Source organism: Heptranchias perlo, chromosome 4, assembly GCF_035084215.1.
Source record: "Heptranchias perlo isolate sHepPer1 chromosome 4, sHepPer1.hap1, whole genome shotgun sequence".
Classification (NCBI taxonomy): Eukaryota; Metazoa; Chordata; class Chondrichthyes; order Hexanchiformes; family Hexanchidae; genus Heptranchias; species Heptranchias perlo.
This window is the reverse complement of record NC_090328.1, coordinates 118315242-118332764: the sequence shown is the minus strand read 5'-3', so window position 1 is coordinate 118332764 and position 17523 is coordinate 118315242. Positions and strand designations below refer to the sequence as shown.

Sequence of the window (17523 nt, the reverse complement as noted above, 5' to 3'; positions counted from 1 at the left end):
GGTTTAAAAGAAAATTAATCTCCTTCCCACTATAGTCGTGTATTTAGCTGAACCTTGCACCCTCTTGTGCTGTTTCTTTCAGCTTAAAGTGCCTGTGCAGTTTGAAATTCAGTCATGTTACTGGACCAGCAATCCGGAGAACGTGAGTTCAAATCCCACCATGGCAGTTTTGAGAATTTGAATTCACCTTAAAAAGAAATAATCCGGAAATAAAAAGCTGGTATCAGTAAAAGTGACTGTGAAGATATCAGATTGTTCGTTCTTTTTTTTAAAAAAAACAACTGGCTCACATGTCCTTTTTAGGGAAGGAAACCCGCCGCCCTTACGTGGTCTGGCCTATATGTGACTCCAGTCCTCACACCAGTGTGCCACCAACCCCGCTCTTGTGACCGACGTTTATTTTGTTCCCTATTTATGAACCGCAGACTAAAACCAGAGAATCTGAGATGGAACTAAATTAAATGGATGGAGCATGTGTGATGTCTCCGCCTGGTGGCTAGGTTGGACATTGCAGAAATTCCTCCTATTACAGCGAGTACTTGGGACAATCACCCCGATCCCACAACCAGAAGAGTTTCGACTGTAGCAGATGCTTTCAGAATATCCAGGAGTCTCCTAATTTGTTTAAAAATCGCACTTCGTTTCCTCACCTTCCCCCCCCCCCCCCCCCCCCCATTATTTTGCTGCTGAAATTATTCAAAGGAATTTCTTATGCGGTGGCTTGTTTGTGACCAAATGTGGCACTTGCTACCGAACTCCATTTCGTTGGGACTATCGGTAAATGCCACTCAAATTACCCAGATGTGGATTACTTGTCCCAGTTTCTTGACTCCTCCAGTAAGATCTCCAGGGTTCCTTTATTATTATTCTCAGTCATCCATTGTGCCATCCACCTTAGCGTTGTGTCAGCTGTGGCTCAGTGGGTAGCACTCTCTCCTCTGATTCTGAAGGTTGTGGGTTCATAGCCCCCACTCCAGAGACTTGAGCACAAATTCTAGGCTGACGCTCCCAGTGCAGTACTGAGGGAGTGCTGTACTGTCGGAGGTGCCGTCTTTCGGATGAGACGTTAAATCCGAGGCCCCGTCTGCCCCCTCAGGTGAACGTAAAATATCCCACAGCCACTATTTTGAAGGAGAGCAGGGGAGTTCTCCCCAGTGTCCTGACCAATATTTATCCCACAACCAGTATTACTTAGAGATGATCTGGTCATTCTCTCATTGCTGTTTGTGGGATCTTGCTGTGCACAAATTGGCTGCCACTTTTCTTACATTACAACAGTGACTACACTGCAAAAGTACTTCATTGGCTGGAAAACGCCTTTGGAATGTCCTGAGGTCGTGAAAGGTGCTATATAAGCAACAGACTGGCTACCTGTGTCAGTGCCACTCTTTAATGACTGTGACTCAGCCTTTTTACTTCTTGCCCTGTATTTGGGTGGGGCGGAGGGAAGAGGAGTCTTTTCTCTGATGTTCCAGCCAAACTGAGATTGCAGGCACAAACCTATGCCATCCCCTGGTACCACATTGCACTGTGCCACTGTTATCTCATAGAATCTTACTGCACAGAAGGAGGCCATTCAGCCCATTGTGACTGTGCCGGCTCTTCAAAAGGGCTATCCAATTAGTCCCACTTCCCGCTCTTTCCCTATAGCCCTGCAAATCTTTCCTTTTCAAATATTTATCCAATTTCCTTTTGAAAGTTATTATTGAATCTGCTTCCACCGCTCTTTCAGGCAGTGCATTCCTGAGCATTACAACTCGCTGTGTTTTTAAAAAAAAAAAATTCTCCTCATCTTCCCCCGATTCTTTTGCCAATTATCTTAAATCTGTGTCCTCTGGTTACTGACCCTCCTGCCAGTGGAAAGAGCTTCTCCCTATCTACCCTATCGAAACCCCTCATGATTGTGAACACCTTTTATTAAATCTCCCCTTCACCTTCTCTAAGATTTTTATTTACTTCCTGGACTAAATCCATCATGAAGTTAAATGTGCAAACTATTTTGAATCTCTGTTGATTTTTAGAAACTTTTATTTTTCCTTACTCCAGTGTACTTATTTGGAGGCCAGGTACTGCCAGATCGAGAGCAAGTATCTGGTGATGCTTCGCAAGCTTCAAGACAACATCACCGATCAAGACGAAACGCACCAGGAAATGGTGAAGCAGCTTATCGACGACCTGTTGAAATGGGAGATTAAAGATGAATCTGGTCTTGAAGTCGGCAGACTTTACAGGTGGGAATATAAAGACGGAGCATTTTAATTTGGAAATAACTCTGGTTCTTCCATTTGAAGCTTTGATGAATATCCGTGGATCTCGGAACCTGTGGGTAAAGGCACCACCTGGTGTAGGAAATCCTAGTCTATAGATGGTGTATGTTCGTTCTGTTGGTTGTCAGCCGTGGCTCAGTGGGTCGCACTCTCGCCTCTGAGTCAAAAGGTTGTGGGTTCAAGTCCCGCTCCAGAGACTTGAGTACAAAATCTAGGCTGAGATTCCCAGCGCGGTACTGAGGGAGCGTTGCACTGTCGGTAGGCGCTGTTTTTCGGATGAGACGTTAAACCGAGGGCCCTCTCAGGTGGATGTAAAAGAGCCCATGGCCGCTATTTCGAAGATGATCAGGGGAGTTCTCCCCGGTGTCCTGGGCCAATATTTATCCCTCCACTAACATCATTAACGAACAGATTATCTGGTCGCTATCACATTGCTGTTTGTGGGATCTTGCTGTGTGCAAATTGGCTGCTGCGTTTCCTACATTACAACATTTCAAATGTACTTTATTGGCTGTAAATCGCTTTGGGACCCCTGGGTGTTGTCCTATGAGGAAAGATTGAGTGGAATGGGCCTGTACTCTCTGGAGTTTAGACGGGTGCAGTAGCATAGTGGTCATGTTACTGGACTAGTAATCCAGAGGCCTGGACCAATAATCTGGAGTCGTGAGTTCAAATCCTGCCACGGCAGCTGGGGAATTTAAATTTAATTAATTAAATAAAATCTGGAATAAAAAACTAGTATCAGTAATGGTGGCCATGAAACTACTGGATTGTCGTAAAAACCCATCTGGTTCACTAATGTCCTTTAGGGAAGGAAACCTGCAGGTCTGGCCTATATGTGACTCCAGACCCACAGCAATGTGGTTGATTCCTGATCGCCCTCTGAAATGGCCGAGCAAGCCACTCAGTTGTACAATCTCACTACGAAAAGTCAAAATAAGAATAAAACTAGACGGACCACTAGGCACCGGACACGACAAAGTCAAACCACGCCCAGTTGACCCTGCAAAGTCCTCCTCACTAACATCTGGGGACTTGTGCCAAAATTGGGAGAGCTGTCCCACAGACTAGTCAAGCAACAGTCTGACATAGCCATACTCACAGAATCATACCTTTCGGCCAGACTCTTCCATCACCATCCCTGCGTATGTCCTGTCCCACCGGCAGGACAGACCAACCAGAGGTGGCGGTACACTGATATACAGTCAGGAGGGAGTGGCCCTGAGAGTCCTCAACATTGACTCCAGACTCCATGAAATCTCATGGCATCAGGTCAAACATGGGCAAGGAAACCTCCTGCTGATGAATCAGTCCTCCTCCATGTTAAGCACCACTTGGAGGAAGCACTGAGGGTAGCAAGGGCACAGAATGTACTCTGGGAGGGGGACTTCAATGTCCATTACCAAGAGTGGCTCGGTAGCACCACTACTGATCGAGTTGGCCGATTCCTGAAGGACATAGCTGCCAGACTGGGCCTGCGGCAGGTGGTGAGTGAACCAACATGAGGGAAAAACCTACTTGACCTCGTCCTCACCAATCTACCTGTCACATGATAGTATTGGTAGGAGTGATCCCTGCACAGTCCTTGTGGAGACGAAGTCCCGTCTTCAACCTGAGGACACCATCCAACGTGTTGTGTGGCACTGTCACCGTGCTAAATGGGATAGATTCAGAACAGATCTAGCAGCTCAAAACTGGGCATCCATGAGGCGCTGTGGGCCATCAGCAGCAGCAGATTTGTATTCCAGCACAATCTGTAACCTCATGGCCTGGCATATTCCTCACTCAACCATGACCAACAAGCCAGGGGATCAACCCTGGTTTAATGAGGAGTGTAGAAGAGCATGACTGGAGCAGCACCAAGCATACCTTAAAAATGAGGTGCCAACCTGGTGAAGCTATAAAACAGGATTACATACATGCTAAACAGCGGAAGCAACATGCTATAGACAGAGCTAAGCGATTCCACAACCAGTGGATCAGATCAAAGCTCTGCAGTCCTGCCAATCCAGTTGTGAATGGCGGTGGACAATTAAACAACTAACTGGAGGGGGCTCTGTAAACATCCCCATCCTCAATGATGGCAGAGTCCAGCACATGAGTGCAAAAGACAAGGCTGAAGCGTTTGCAACCATCTTCAGCCAGAAGCGCCGAGTGGATGATCCATCTCGGCCTCCTCCCGATATCCCCACCATCACAGGAGCCAGTCTTCAGCCAATTCGATTCACTCCACGTATATCAAGAAACGGCTGAGTGCACTGGATACAACAAAGGCTATGGGCCCCGACAACATCCCGGCTGTAGTGCTGAAGACTTGTGCTCCAGAACTAGCCTTGCCTCTAGCCAAACTCTTCCAGTACAGCCACAACACTGACATCTACCCGACAATGTGGAAAATTGCCCAAGTACGTCCTGTCCACAAAAAGCAGAACAAATCCAAACCGGCCAATTACTGCCCCATCAGTCTACTCTTAATCATCAGCAAAGTGATGGAAGGTGTCGTCGACAGTGCTATCAAGTGGCACTTACTCACCAATAACTTGCTCACCGATGCTCAGTTTGGGTTCTGCCAGGACCACTCGGCTCCAGACCTCATTACAGCCTTGGTCCAAACATGGACAAAAGAGCTGAATTCCAGAGGTGAGGTGAGAGTGACTGCCCTTGACATCAAGGCAGCATTTGACCAAGTGTGGCACCAAGGAGCCCTAATAAAATTGAAGTCAATGGGAATCGGGGAAATCTCTCCAGTGACTGGAGTCATACCTAGCACAAAGGAAGATGGTAGTGGTTGTTGGAGGCCAATCATCTCAGCCCCAGGGTATTGCTGCAGGAGTTCCTCAGGACAGTGTCCTAGGCCCAACCATCTTCAGCTGCTTCATCAATGACCTTCCCTCCATCATAAGGTCAGAAATGGAGATGTTCGCTGATGATTGCACAGTGTTCAGTTCCATTCGCTACCCCTCAAATAATGAAGCAGTCCGAGCCCGCATGCAGCAAGACCTGGACAACATCCAGGCTTGGGTTGATAAGTGGCAAATAACATTCGTGCCAGGCAATGACCATCTCCAACAAGAGAGTCTCACCACCTCCCCTTGACATTCAATGGCATTACCATTGCTGAATCCCCCACCATCAACATCCTGGGGGTCACCATTGACCAGAAACTTAACTGGACCAGCCATATAAATACTTGGCTATAAGAGCAGGTCAGAGGCTGGGTATTCTGCGGCGAGTGACTCACCTCCTAACTCACCAAAGCCTTTCCACCATCTACAAGGCACAAGTCAGGAGTGTGATGGAATACTCTCCACTTGCCTGGATGAGTGCAGCTCCAACAACACTCAAGAAGCTCAACACCATCTAGGACTTAGTAGCCCGCTTGATTGGCACCCCATCCACCACCCTAAACATTCACTCCCTTCACCACCGGCACACTGTGGCTGCAGTGTGTACCATCCACAGGACGCACTGCAGCAACTCGCCAAGGCTTCTTCGACAGCACTTCCCAAACCCGCGACCTCTACCACCTAGAAGGACAAGGGCAGCAGGCGCATGGGAACAACACCACCTGCATGTTCCCCTCCATTCACACACCATCCCGACTTGGAAATATATCGCTGTTCCTTCATCGTCGCTGGGTCAAAATCCTGGCACTCCCTTCCTAACAGCACTGTGGGAGAACCTTCACCACACGGACTGCAGCGGTTCAAGAAGGCGGCTCACCACCATCCTCTCAAGGGCAATTAGGGATGGGCAATAAATGCCGGCCTCGCCAGCGGCGCCGACATCCCGAGAGTGAATTTTTTAAGAAGATAATTGGAAACCCGGGCAATGGCCGTTTCTGATTTCCGCCGATTTCCTGCCAATGTTATGGTGAGAGAACTCTGGCAAGAAAGGGAAAGAAGAGATTGCACATACTCGGAAACCAAAGGTGGTTCTTTGAAAAGAAGCTTGAGGAGACCAGACGGTGGCTGTTTGCCTCTTTGAAAATGTTCCCTGATTCATCATTGAACCATTTTCTCCTTCGCCTCTTAAAGGTCTCTTCAGTTTCTCTCTTGCAGCAGTAAACCTGCAACAGTTTTTTAAAAAATTGGTACGAGTTCGAGGTCCAAGTGAAAGTGATGTCCAATTCAGCCATTACGAGTGGCTCCAAGTGGTGTGGTTTAAGTGAACTAATGCGGGCTCCCACTTCACATTCCAGAGCATGCAAGTTACAGTGCAGGGATGTGTAATACTCAGATTTGTTAGCGTCATTAGTAAAGCATTTTGTTTGTTAAGTGATGCGAGTTTGAAATATAGGGCCCGATATTACCAGGGCGGCGGGGGGCGATTGGGCGCGTTGGTAACGTGCCAGGTGAAATCAGTCTGCCCTGAATGTAATCGCAGGCTAATTGGATCCACTTACCTCAGCTGAGCTGTGCGGTGGGCGGGCTGCACATGCGCAGTAAGGTCTGTCAGCTGGAGGAGCTCTATTTAAAGGGGCAGTCCTCCACTGACTGCTGCAAGAAATAGGAAAAAGTACAGCATGGAGCAGCCCAGGGGGAAGGCTGCTCCCAGGTTTAATGATGCCTCACTCCAGGTATCATTGGATGGGGTGAGGAGGAGGGGGAGGACAGAGATCTTCCCCCTCACCCCCCCCCCCCCCCCCGGTGGGCAGGAGGAAGCGGCCTGGCTTGAGGTGGCAGAGGAGATCACCTGCACCACCAACATATCGCCCACCTGCATACAGTGCAGGAGGCGCTGCAATGACCTAAGTAGGTCAGCCAAAGTGAGTACACTTACTCATTCCCCTACACTCCGTCTGCCACATCACCGCCCCCACCCCACATCTCCTTCTGCACAGCCAACACTACTCTGTCACATCACCCCTCACACCCACTCAAACCTCATCCTCATCTTACCTGCACTTACTCACCTCGCCAGTACTCATCCCACCACTACCACTGAACCCAATCCTCATACAATCTCATTGGCTCTATCTCATACTCACCCTCTCATGCATCTCTTTCACAGTCAGCCTCACTCAACCTGCCACTACCTGTCCTGCAGCCACAGGACATGCATCACATATGTGCAGTAGGAAGCGTAAGGCAAATGTGCCGTGAGCATGAAGGGGATGCACAAGGGTGTTTGAGGGTTTGTCATGGTTTTTACTTATATTTAATTTCTGATCAACTCATATAACATATTATATTGGCACCACTACTGCCACGTCTTTGCAAATCTTGTCTGGTTTGTGCAATAATGCCCTTTCCTGGGGATCACAATGAAGACCCACAACTGATGCCACCCATTGTGTCACTGCAGAGTGGGTGTAGGTGTATTTGCAGAGCTCTTTTGTGCAGACGACTGAAACGTCAGCGATGTCCCTGGTGGCACCCTGGAAGGATGCGGAGGAGAAGTTGTTGAGGGCAGTGGTGACTTTGACAGCGACAGGTAAAAAGATGGTGCTCGGGCCAGCCGGGAGCAGCTCGGCATGAAGGAGGTTGCAGATGGCCACAACTACATGTCGAGTGACTCTGAGCCTCCGTGTGCACTGCTGCTCAGAGAGGTCCAGGAAGCTGAGCCTCGGCCTGTGGACCCTGTGGCGAGGGTAGTGCTCTCTGCGACGCATCTCTCTCTGCGGTTGCCCTCCCTCCTACTGTGTAGATGGATGTGTCACAGCACTGTGTTGTGGAGCTCCACGTGTCAGAGGTGGATGGCGAGGCTGGTGATGCTGTTCGCCCTCTGAGGATGTCATGACTGCAGCTACGGCGGCCCCCATCCGGAAGATGTACATCTGAGGGGGTCCGCAAGGTAGGTAAATGTGTCTGGACCCCGGGGTAAGTGTGCAAGTTTGTGAATTTTATTGTTAGGAGGAGGGTGGTGGAGGCCAAACTTTGTCCCAAGTGACAGAGTGGCCTCCTGCAATGAGTGAGGGTCTCCCCCCACAACCTGTCAAATGGACCTTTGCAGCTGCCACAGGCTGGTGGCTGCAACACGTCCATTTGAACTGGGAGTGTTTCCCCCAGTACGGCAAACAGTCCCAGTCAGTTGCAAAATCCCATCCCTGCTAAAATAACAGGTCAATCGGGTCTGTAAACAACCTGAAGTATCTGTTCAAGTACTTTAAGTGGCACCCCGTCGGCTTTAATTGCCGGCGGGAGTCCCACATGCTGGGGCTGCGTGGCATGTCAGCGCGTCAGTGGGGAACCCGGAAATGGGTGGGTTGGAGCCGGGCTTTTCGCAGCCCCCCCCCCCTGCCAGGAACGCATCTGATCGCGGGTGCTAAAATCGACCCTATAGTCTCTGTTGTAATGTAGGAAATGTGGCAGCCAATTTGTACGCAGCAAGGCCCCCACAGACAGCAATGAGATAATGACCAGATAATCTGTTTTACTGATATTGGTTGTGGGATAAATATTGGCCCGGGGAGAACTCTTTTGCTCCTCTTCGAAATAGTGCCATGGGATCTTTTACATGCACTTGAGAGGGCAGACGGGGCCTTGGTTTAACGTCTCATCTAAAAGATGGTACCTCTGACAGTGCAGCACTCCCTCAGTGCTGGCGCTGAATGAAGTGTCGGCCTGGATTGTGTTCTCAAGTCTCTGGAGTGGGACTTAAACCCATGACCAGAGGTGAGAGTGTTACCCACTGCGCCTAATTTTTTTTTCCCAAATCTTCTGTGGTAAGTTTATTTTTGCTGGGATTAATTTTTTTTTCTTTCGGTAAAAATGTTGTGCTTTATTTTCTCTTACTTGGCCATTTGCCGCTATATTAACGAGGAAGGTCTGTGGCTTGTACCCCTCCCAGTGAACACGATGAATATGGCTTTAAGTTGGTACCTTCCCCAATGCAAGATAAAAAAAACTCGGCCAGAATCCATGCACTCGAACGAAAATCCAACAATCTGATGGCCAACCAGGAAGGCCAGGAGAAAGCCATCCAGGTGAAATGGGCGAACTATCTTGCCGGCCGGACCTGTGGGGAACTGGTGCCTTCTCCAGAGTTGAAGATCCTGATCCGAAATGGCATCCCCAAGGAACACCGCTGCCACGTTTGGAAGTGGTGCACCAATCGGCGGGTTCAGCATATAAGAGAGCGATATGGCAGCAACCGTTACCAGGAGCTGCTGAAACTATGCAAGAACAAACAGCAAGCCGCCTCCAAGCAGATTGAATTGGACCTTCTCCGGACACTGACCAATAATCGGCTCTTTGCCTCCCCTACGTCCAAGTTGGTTCAGAAGCTGCGACGGGTGTTACTGGCGTACTCGTGGCAAAACCCGGATATTGGGTACTGCCAAGGACTGAACAGGTAATTTTTCTCTCTCTCTCTCTCTCACTGGAGCTTTGCACATCAATAACTAACCACGCTTATGTAAAATGCCAAACGTGTGTCACTCCACACTTCTCTTGGTCTTCCCTTCCCTTCCTCCCACGGTCTACAAATTGTTAAAACCCACCTAACCTAGAAGTTCTTGATTTAGGAACAGGAGGAGGCCATTCAGCCCCTCGAGCCTGTTACACCATTCAATTAGATCATGGCTGATCTGTATCTTAACTCCATCTCCCCGCCTTGGTTCCGTAACCCATAATACCCTTTGCCTAACAAAAATCTATCAATCTCAGTTTTGAAATTTTCAATTGACCCCCAGCCTCAACAGCTTTTTGGGGGAGAGAGTTCCAGATTTCCACTACCCTTTGTGTGAAGAAGTGCTTCCTGACTTCACCCTGAACGGTCTAGCTCTAATTTTAAGATTATGCCCCCTTGTTCTGGACTCCCCCACCAGAGGAAATAGTTTCTCTCTATCTACCTGATCAAATCCTTTAATCATCTTAAACAACTCAATTAGATGACCCCTTAATCTTCTATACTCTAGGGAATAAAAGCCTAGTTTATGCAAACTATCCTCACAATTTAATCCTTTTAGCCCCAGTTTCATTCTGGTGCATCTGCACTGCACTCCCTCCGAGGCCAATATATCCTTCCTAAGGTGCGGTGTATAGAACTGAATGGAGTTCACTTTGTCTTCTCTGCTACTCTTTTCAATCTTGGTTCCTGCACTTTGAGCCTTGGCCCTTCGCCTGTCTTTAAAAAAAAAACAGTCACTCTGCCAGTTATTATTTTGGCTTCAGATAAGGACAGGAGCTCAAACAGTAGGATGACTAAACTTCCCGATATATGCAAATTTTCATGCTCTTGGCTCTCACCCTCGCCCAATCGGTTTGTACATATCTTGCAGGTAGATGGAGTTAAGATACAGATCAGCCATAAGAACATAAGAAGCAGGAGTAGGCCATACAGCCCCTTGAGCCTGCTCTGCCATTCAATAAGATCATGGCTGGTCTTCCCCATCAACTCCACTGTCTCACCCTGTCCCCGTAATCCCTTGATTCCCTTAATGACCAAAAATCTATCTATCCAAGTTTTGAATCTACTCAATGACTGAGCATCCACGGCCCTCTGGGGTAGAGAATTCCAAAGATTCACAAACCTGAGTGAAGAAATTTTTCCTCATCTCAGTCCTAAATGGCCGACCCCTTATCCTGAGACTTTGACCCTTCATTCTAGGCACTCCCACCAGGGGAAACAGTCTCTCAGCATCTACCCTGTCAAGCCCTCTAAGAGAATCTATTTGAATGGTGGAACAGGCTCAAGGGGCTGAATGGCCTCCTCCTGTTCCTTGTGACATGTAAGTGCTTGCAGTGACCGTGAAGCTTGCTTTGTTTAAACTGATAATAGTCCATCTAAAATGCCTTGGACAACTGTTCTGAGTGAGGGGGATTAACAACACTCTGACAACCGCTCAATGTTAATGGCCCATCGATGATTGAATGCCCTCTTAAATATGCTTCTCTGCAGTTTATGTTGCTAACATCACTAACAGAAGCAATATCCCGTTACTAACTTCACTAAAACCTTCAGCGCTCTGATACCAGGACTCTGCCTGAAAAACTTCACAATCAACCCTATAGAACTGCTCGCTCCCTAATTTATCACAAGTCTGGTGAACTCGGCAGGACCCTGACACCTTGTGGGTGGTGAAGAGGTCTTTGTTGAGGTGATCAAACCAAGCACAAATTAAAACAATCACAATGCTCAAGCCCTAGTTATAAGAACAGAACAAAATTACCCCCGCTCTCTTGAGTCGAGCTGCTCAACCTGCTCTGGTCTTTCCTCCTTCTTTGTAGCTGCTTCCTGTTCGAAATCGTGAAGGGTTTAGACAGAGTGGATAGAGAGAAACTGTTCCCATTGGCAGAAGGGTCAAGAACCTGAGGGCATAGATTTAGGCAAAAGAACCAAGGATATGAGGAAAAACTTTTTTTACACAGCGAGTGGTTGGGATCTGGAATGCACTGCCCGAGGGAATGGTGGAGGCAGCTTCAATCATGGCCTTCAAAAGGGAATTGAATAAGTACTTGAAAGGGCTACGGGGATGGGGCAGGGCAGTGGGACTAGCTGGATTGCTCATGGATAGAGCCGGCATGGACTCGATGGGCCGAACGGCCTCCTTCTGTGCTGTAACCTTCTATGATACTACAATCACCTGTACTTATACTGTTCCTGTAATCGGTACTAGCCTGACCCTTTGCACCTGGAGCTTTGAAATATGATGTCGTTTTTCCAACATATAAAGGTCAGGGAAGATAAGGTTGATGTGGTTATTGTCAGCTGGTTGAGTTTAGACTGAAGGGAGACGAGGCTGATCAGCCATGAGCGGCTTATCTCAACAGGCAAATTTCTTTAAGAGACAGGTATTGTCCAGAGCTACAGTGATTAAGACAAGGCTGGTCAACCATGAGCAGTTTATCTTGGCATTCTTACCAAATTCTTTTAAAGACATTACCTAGGATTACAGTGGCTATGCTAAGCACAGATTATTTCAGCATTTTAGTTTTTAACTGTTTCATTTCCAGGCAGCATAGTTAAAATTCTAAGTACACCAAATCTTCATGGGCTCTTGCTCGAATCTTCCTTGACCTGTCTATTCTTACAAGGCCATTTGGCCCAACTGGCCCATGCCAATGTTTATGCTCCACACGAGTCTTCTCCGTCCCCTACTCATTTAACCCTATCAGCATAATCTTCTATTTATTTCTCCCTCATGTGTTTATCTAGCTTCCCCTTAAATGCATCTATGCTATTCGCCTCAACCACTCCATGTGGTAGCAAGTTCCACATTCTCACCGCTCTCTGGGTAAAGAAGTTCCTCCTGAATTTCCTATTGGATTTATTAGTGACTATCTTATATTTATGGCCCCTTGTTTTGGATTCTCCCACAAGTGGAAACATCTTCTCTACGTCTACCCTATCAAACCCTTCATAATATTAAAGACCTCTATTAGGTCACCCCTCAGCCTTCTCTTTGCTCGAGAAAAGAGCCCCAGCTTCTTCAGTCTTTCCTGATGGTTATAACCTCTCAGTTCTGGTATCACCATTGTAAATCTTTTTTGCACCTTTTCAGTGCATGTTATGTCCTTTTTTGTACTAAGGTAACAAGTGAGCATAGACTCAGGATTATCACTAGAAGAATGAATGGGGAAGTCAGGACATGGAGTGCTTTACATCCCAGTGGCTTTTGAGGCAGAGACCATAACATCAAAAAGGGACTTGGACAAAGGAGGAATTTGAAGGGATACAGGGGAGGAAAACAGGGAAACGGGATTGAAGGCAATCAAAATGGTGGCACAAGTGCAGTAGGAACAGGAGGAGGCCATTCAGCCCCTTGAGCCTGTTCCGCCATTTAATTACATCATGGCTGATTTGTATCTTAACTCCATCTACCCGCTTTGGTACTGTAACCCTTAATACCTTTGCCTAACAAAAATCTGTCAATCTCAGTTTTGAAATTTTCAATTGACCCCCAGCCTCAACAGCTTTTTGGGGGAGAGTGTTCCAGATTTCCACTCCCCTTTGTGTGAAGAAGTGCTTCCTGACATCTGTTCTGTACTTTCTATGATTCTAATTTCCTGCAGCACAGTAATGGCTGTGTGGGATGTATCTGAACCAGAACCTAATGCTTGTCGATTGGGTCGTTCAGGACACCACACGGCGTGGGGGGGAAATCGACTGGCGACTGTCTTAGCACCAAATGTCCAAATTAAACTTGCAAACACAGAAGGCAATGCCTGTATATGTGCAAAACACTCTCCCCTGATTGCATCTGCCTGCTATTGAAAATCGGGCTTTTAATGTCCGTTTTGCCTGAAAACCTGGTGGGCAGTTGGGAGATAATCAGAGCAGAAAGGTAGTGCATCTTTACGCACTCCTCACATCTAACTGTACATTAAAAATCACACTTTAAGTATGATTGTCAGGGCTCTCTTTCTTTGCCCCTGTCCTGTGACTGCATTTCCTGTTGTTTTTCTATTGCTTGGCAGCTTGCCCCTCTGTCCCCTCAGTGGCTGGCTAGGAACACAACATCCCTCAGGCCAGTTTGAAACAGCTCTTATTCCAGGAATATGTTTTAGCAACACCCAATCACACTCGTATGATTTTATTCCCTGTTTACAACGATCACTGCAATGCAGCACTGTCGGAGGAGAGGAGGCTGGCAGGTTAATGGGCTTTCTCTGGGCAAGTTGCCAGCGGGGCACTCAATACTGTGAGCATCAGGAAACTGCAGCCTGATCCAGGCCAAGCCAGTAGTGTTTGCCCCTCCCCCTCTCCTGATGGCAGTAGGATGTGCTTGTCTGTGGTTGGAGGTTCAGGCACGTGGTTGAGGTAAACGTAAGGGAGTTTTTGTAGTCGGCTGTGTTATACATCTCCTGGGAATGCTTAATGCTATGCTGCTGCTCCTGCGCACCTCCTAACAGCCTGACAAAAGCTGCTGTTCTATTTTAATTCCAATTTCTAATAGGAGCTCCCTGCTGGTTCAGTGGGTAAATGCACTCCTTTCGTCCCTCCATTGGTGGCCCTGCCTCCAGCCGTCTAGGACCCATACTCTGGAACGCTCTCCCTAAGGCCCTCCTTTTTAAGACCCTCCTTAAAACCTACCTCTTTGACCAAGCTTTTAGTTGCCCTCCTTCTTTGACTTGGAGTCAAATTTCCCATGAAGTGCCTTGGGATGTTTTACTTGGTTAAAGGTGCTATATAAATGCAAGCTTCTGTTGCTATGGCAATGTCCCATGCTGACCAGGCAAGTCCGGAGTTATTGATGCAGGCGGGGGCTATAATTGGCTTCACTGTATTTGAGCTGGCGCAAGGTAAAACCAGGCATGGTTCTTGCTCCTGTTGGCATGCATGTATGTGATTTTATACATAAAATTCATTTTTATTGGCAAGAACAGTATTGAGACCAAGAGTAATATGTCTCTCCTCTGTCTGCCTTGCTTCAACAACTTACTGACACTCACTATCTGAACTCTCTCACATAAGGGTAAATTTTACAATTGAGAGCTCCCAGTCAATGCTTCTGGTTTTCCATCCATAAAATTAATTAATGGAAAATTGTATGGGCCGTGATTTTGGTGTGTTGTACCACATGTGGAACATGTACCCCATCATTTAGTAATTCCGTACAGCTACTTGTGGAACTGTAGCCCAAATTTGTCGTTTCCTTCAGGAGAACAGAAAAAGGGAATAGAGCAGTCTGGTATCGGGTCTCACCCCCTTCATCCAAAGAGAAATGTATTGGCTCCTCTGTCATATTCACTCTTCTACAGACATGTTCGTTTTAAAGGATAACACAAAATAATTTTTAACACCACAGTTCCTTTACATCAGATCTCTTTACGGTCCCTTTGGATCAGATTTATTCGAATGATTCCAGGGAGGGACTTTAGTTACGTGGATAGACTGGAGAAGCTGGGATTGTTCTCCTTAGAACAGAGACGGATGTGAGGAGATTTGATAGAGGTATTCAAAATCATGAAGGGTCTAGACAGAGTAGATAGAGAGAAACTGTTCCAACTGGCAGAAGGGTCAAGAACCAGAGAACGTAGATTTAAGGTGATTGGCAAAAGTACCAAAGGTGACATGAGGAAAAACTTTTTTACACAGCGAGTGGTTAGGATCTGGAATGCACTGCCAGAGGGGCTGGTGGAGGCAGATTCAATCATGGCCTTCAAAAAGGAACTGGATAAGTACTTGAAAGGAAAAAAATATGCAGGGCCAAGGGGATAGATTGGGAGAGTGGGATTGGCTGGATTGCTCTGGCATAGAGCCGGCAATGGGCTGAATATAACCTTTCTATGATTCTAAGATTGCAAGAGAATTTGAGTACAGGAACAGGGATGTCTTACTGCAGTTATACAGGGCCTTGGTGAGACCACATCTGGAGTATTGTGTGCAGTTTTGGTCTCCCTATCTGAGGAAGGATATCCTTGCCATGGAGGGAGTGCAACAAAGGTTTACCAGACTGATTCCTGGGATGGCAGGACTGACTTATGAGGAGAGATTGGGTCGACTAGGCCTATAGTCACTAGAGTTTAGAAGAATGAGAGGTGATCTCATCGAAACATATAAAATTCTAACAGGACTAGACAGACTAGATGCAGGGAGGATGCTCCCAATGGCTGGGGAGTCCAAAACCAGGGGTCACAGTCTCAGGATATGGGGTATGCCATTCCACAGGTTCACCACCCTCTGAGTGAAGAAATTTCTCCTCATCTCTTGCCATTTAGAACCGTGATGAGGAGAAATTTCTTCACTCAGAGGGTGGTGAACCTGTGGAATTCTCTACCACGGAAGGCAGTTGAGGCCAAGTCATTAGATGTATTCAAGAAGGAGATAGATATATTTCTTGATGCTAAGGGGATCAAGGGATATGGGGAAAAAGCGGGAACAGTGTACTGAGTTAGACGATCAGCCATGATCATTTTGAATGGTGGATTAGGCCCGAAGGACCGAATGGCCTACTCTTGCTCCTAAGATGTTTCTAAGATTCTCTCTATTGTAGCGTCACACTGAAGGGGTGATGGATTTTGTGACCCTTTCTCACGAACACCCAATGATTATTCTTCTCTCCCTACCTCTCCTCACCCTTGTTGGTGGTGCATTCCACAGTTGCCAGTCGGCTACCTCATTAAAGTGGCCTTTTTGCAGCCTGGATAGTAAGTTGTCTCAGGCTTTACATCCAGTGGGAGCATTACAGCTGAGTCTGATCCTGCCTTCCTTCTTACTGATTTAGCTGGGGCAGTGGTAGGGGTGAAAGAAAGAGAGACTCACGTTTATATAGCGCCTTTCACAACCTCAGGACGTCCCAAAGTGTTTTGCAGCCAATCAAGTATTTTTTGAAGTGTAGTCACTGTTGTAATGTAGGAAAGGCGGCAGCCAATTTTGCGCACAGCAAGATCCCACAAGCAGCAATGTGATAATGACCCGATAATCTGGTTTAGTGACGTTGGTTGAGGGATAAATATTGTCTAGGACACTGGGGAGAACTCCCCTGTTCTTCTTTGCAATAGTACCGTGGGACCTTTTACGTCCATCTGAGGGAAGACGGGGCCTCGGTTTAAGGTCTCAACTGAAAGATGGCACCTCCGACAGTGCAGCGCTCCCTCAGTACCGCACTGGGAGAGTCGGCCTGGATTTTGTGCTCAAGGCCCCGGAGTGGGACTTGAACCCACAAACATCCGATTCCGAGGCAAGAGTGCTACCCACTGAATCACAGCTGACACTCGATGTTATAATTGATGCAGCATCCCTGGCGTAGGGAAGTGGCTCATGTTTCCACACCCGATTTTGTGTGTAAGAAAAGACTGCCTGAATAGATGAGAGGATCACATGTTACCTCGGTTACTTGTATCTCAACGTTCAGGAGGAAACGGGGATACTGGGAGAAAGTTGGGAGGCAGGAAACTGCTATTGTCCTTGCTGATTCAGTAATTGAATATCAAAATAACCTTTTTTCCCAGACTGGCAGCCGTTGCATTGCTGATCCTGCGGGAGGAGGACGCCTTCTGGTGTCTAGTGGCCATTATTGACTGCATTATGCCGGAGGATTACTACAGCAAGACTCTCACAGGCTCTCAGGTGAGCAACTGTCCACCGTTGATCAATTAAACCTACTCTTCGCAAGTGTTCAAACAATTTATTGGGGGAACGGAAGGTGGGGGGTGAAGACAGAGGTAAGTTTCAATCATGTACTAATGACTTGAGTTCGTTTTCAGGCCTTGGCAAAGAAGTGGTCGTATTAAATTTCATAATTATATGCAGCCATCTCCTGTCCAGCATGCAATTAATATTTTGGCACTTGGAAATGAACTAAAATAACAGTGAATCAGCAGGATGACCCTGTGCGCATCACTGACGAATAAAACTTGCGTTATAA

General features: G+C 47.3%; 1 protein-coding gene across 1 annotated transcript in view; it reads left to right on the top strand.

The window, feature by feature from the left end:
* tbc1d2 (TBC1 domain family, member 2) overlaps positions 1 to 17523 on the top strand; it is a 69527-nt gene that overhangs the window by 42520 nt on the left and 9484 nt on the right. The window contains exons 8-10 of the mRNA XM_067983544.1: positions 2047 to 2231; positions 9060 to 9563; positions 17108 to 17225. Coding sequence (XP_067839645.1) covers positions 2047 to 2231; positions 9060 to 9563; positions 17108 to 17225 — 807 coding nt within the window. The remainder of the gene's footprint in view (positions 1 to 2046; positions 2232 to 9059; positions 9564 to 17107; positions 17226 to 17523) is intronic.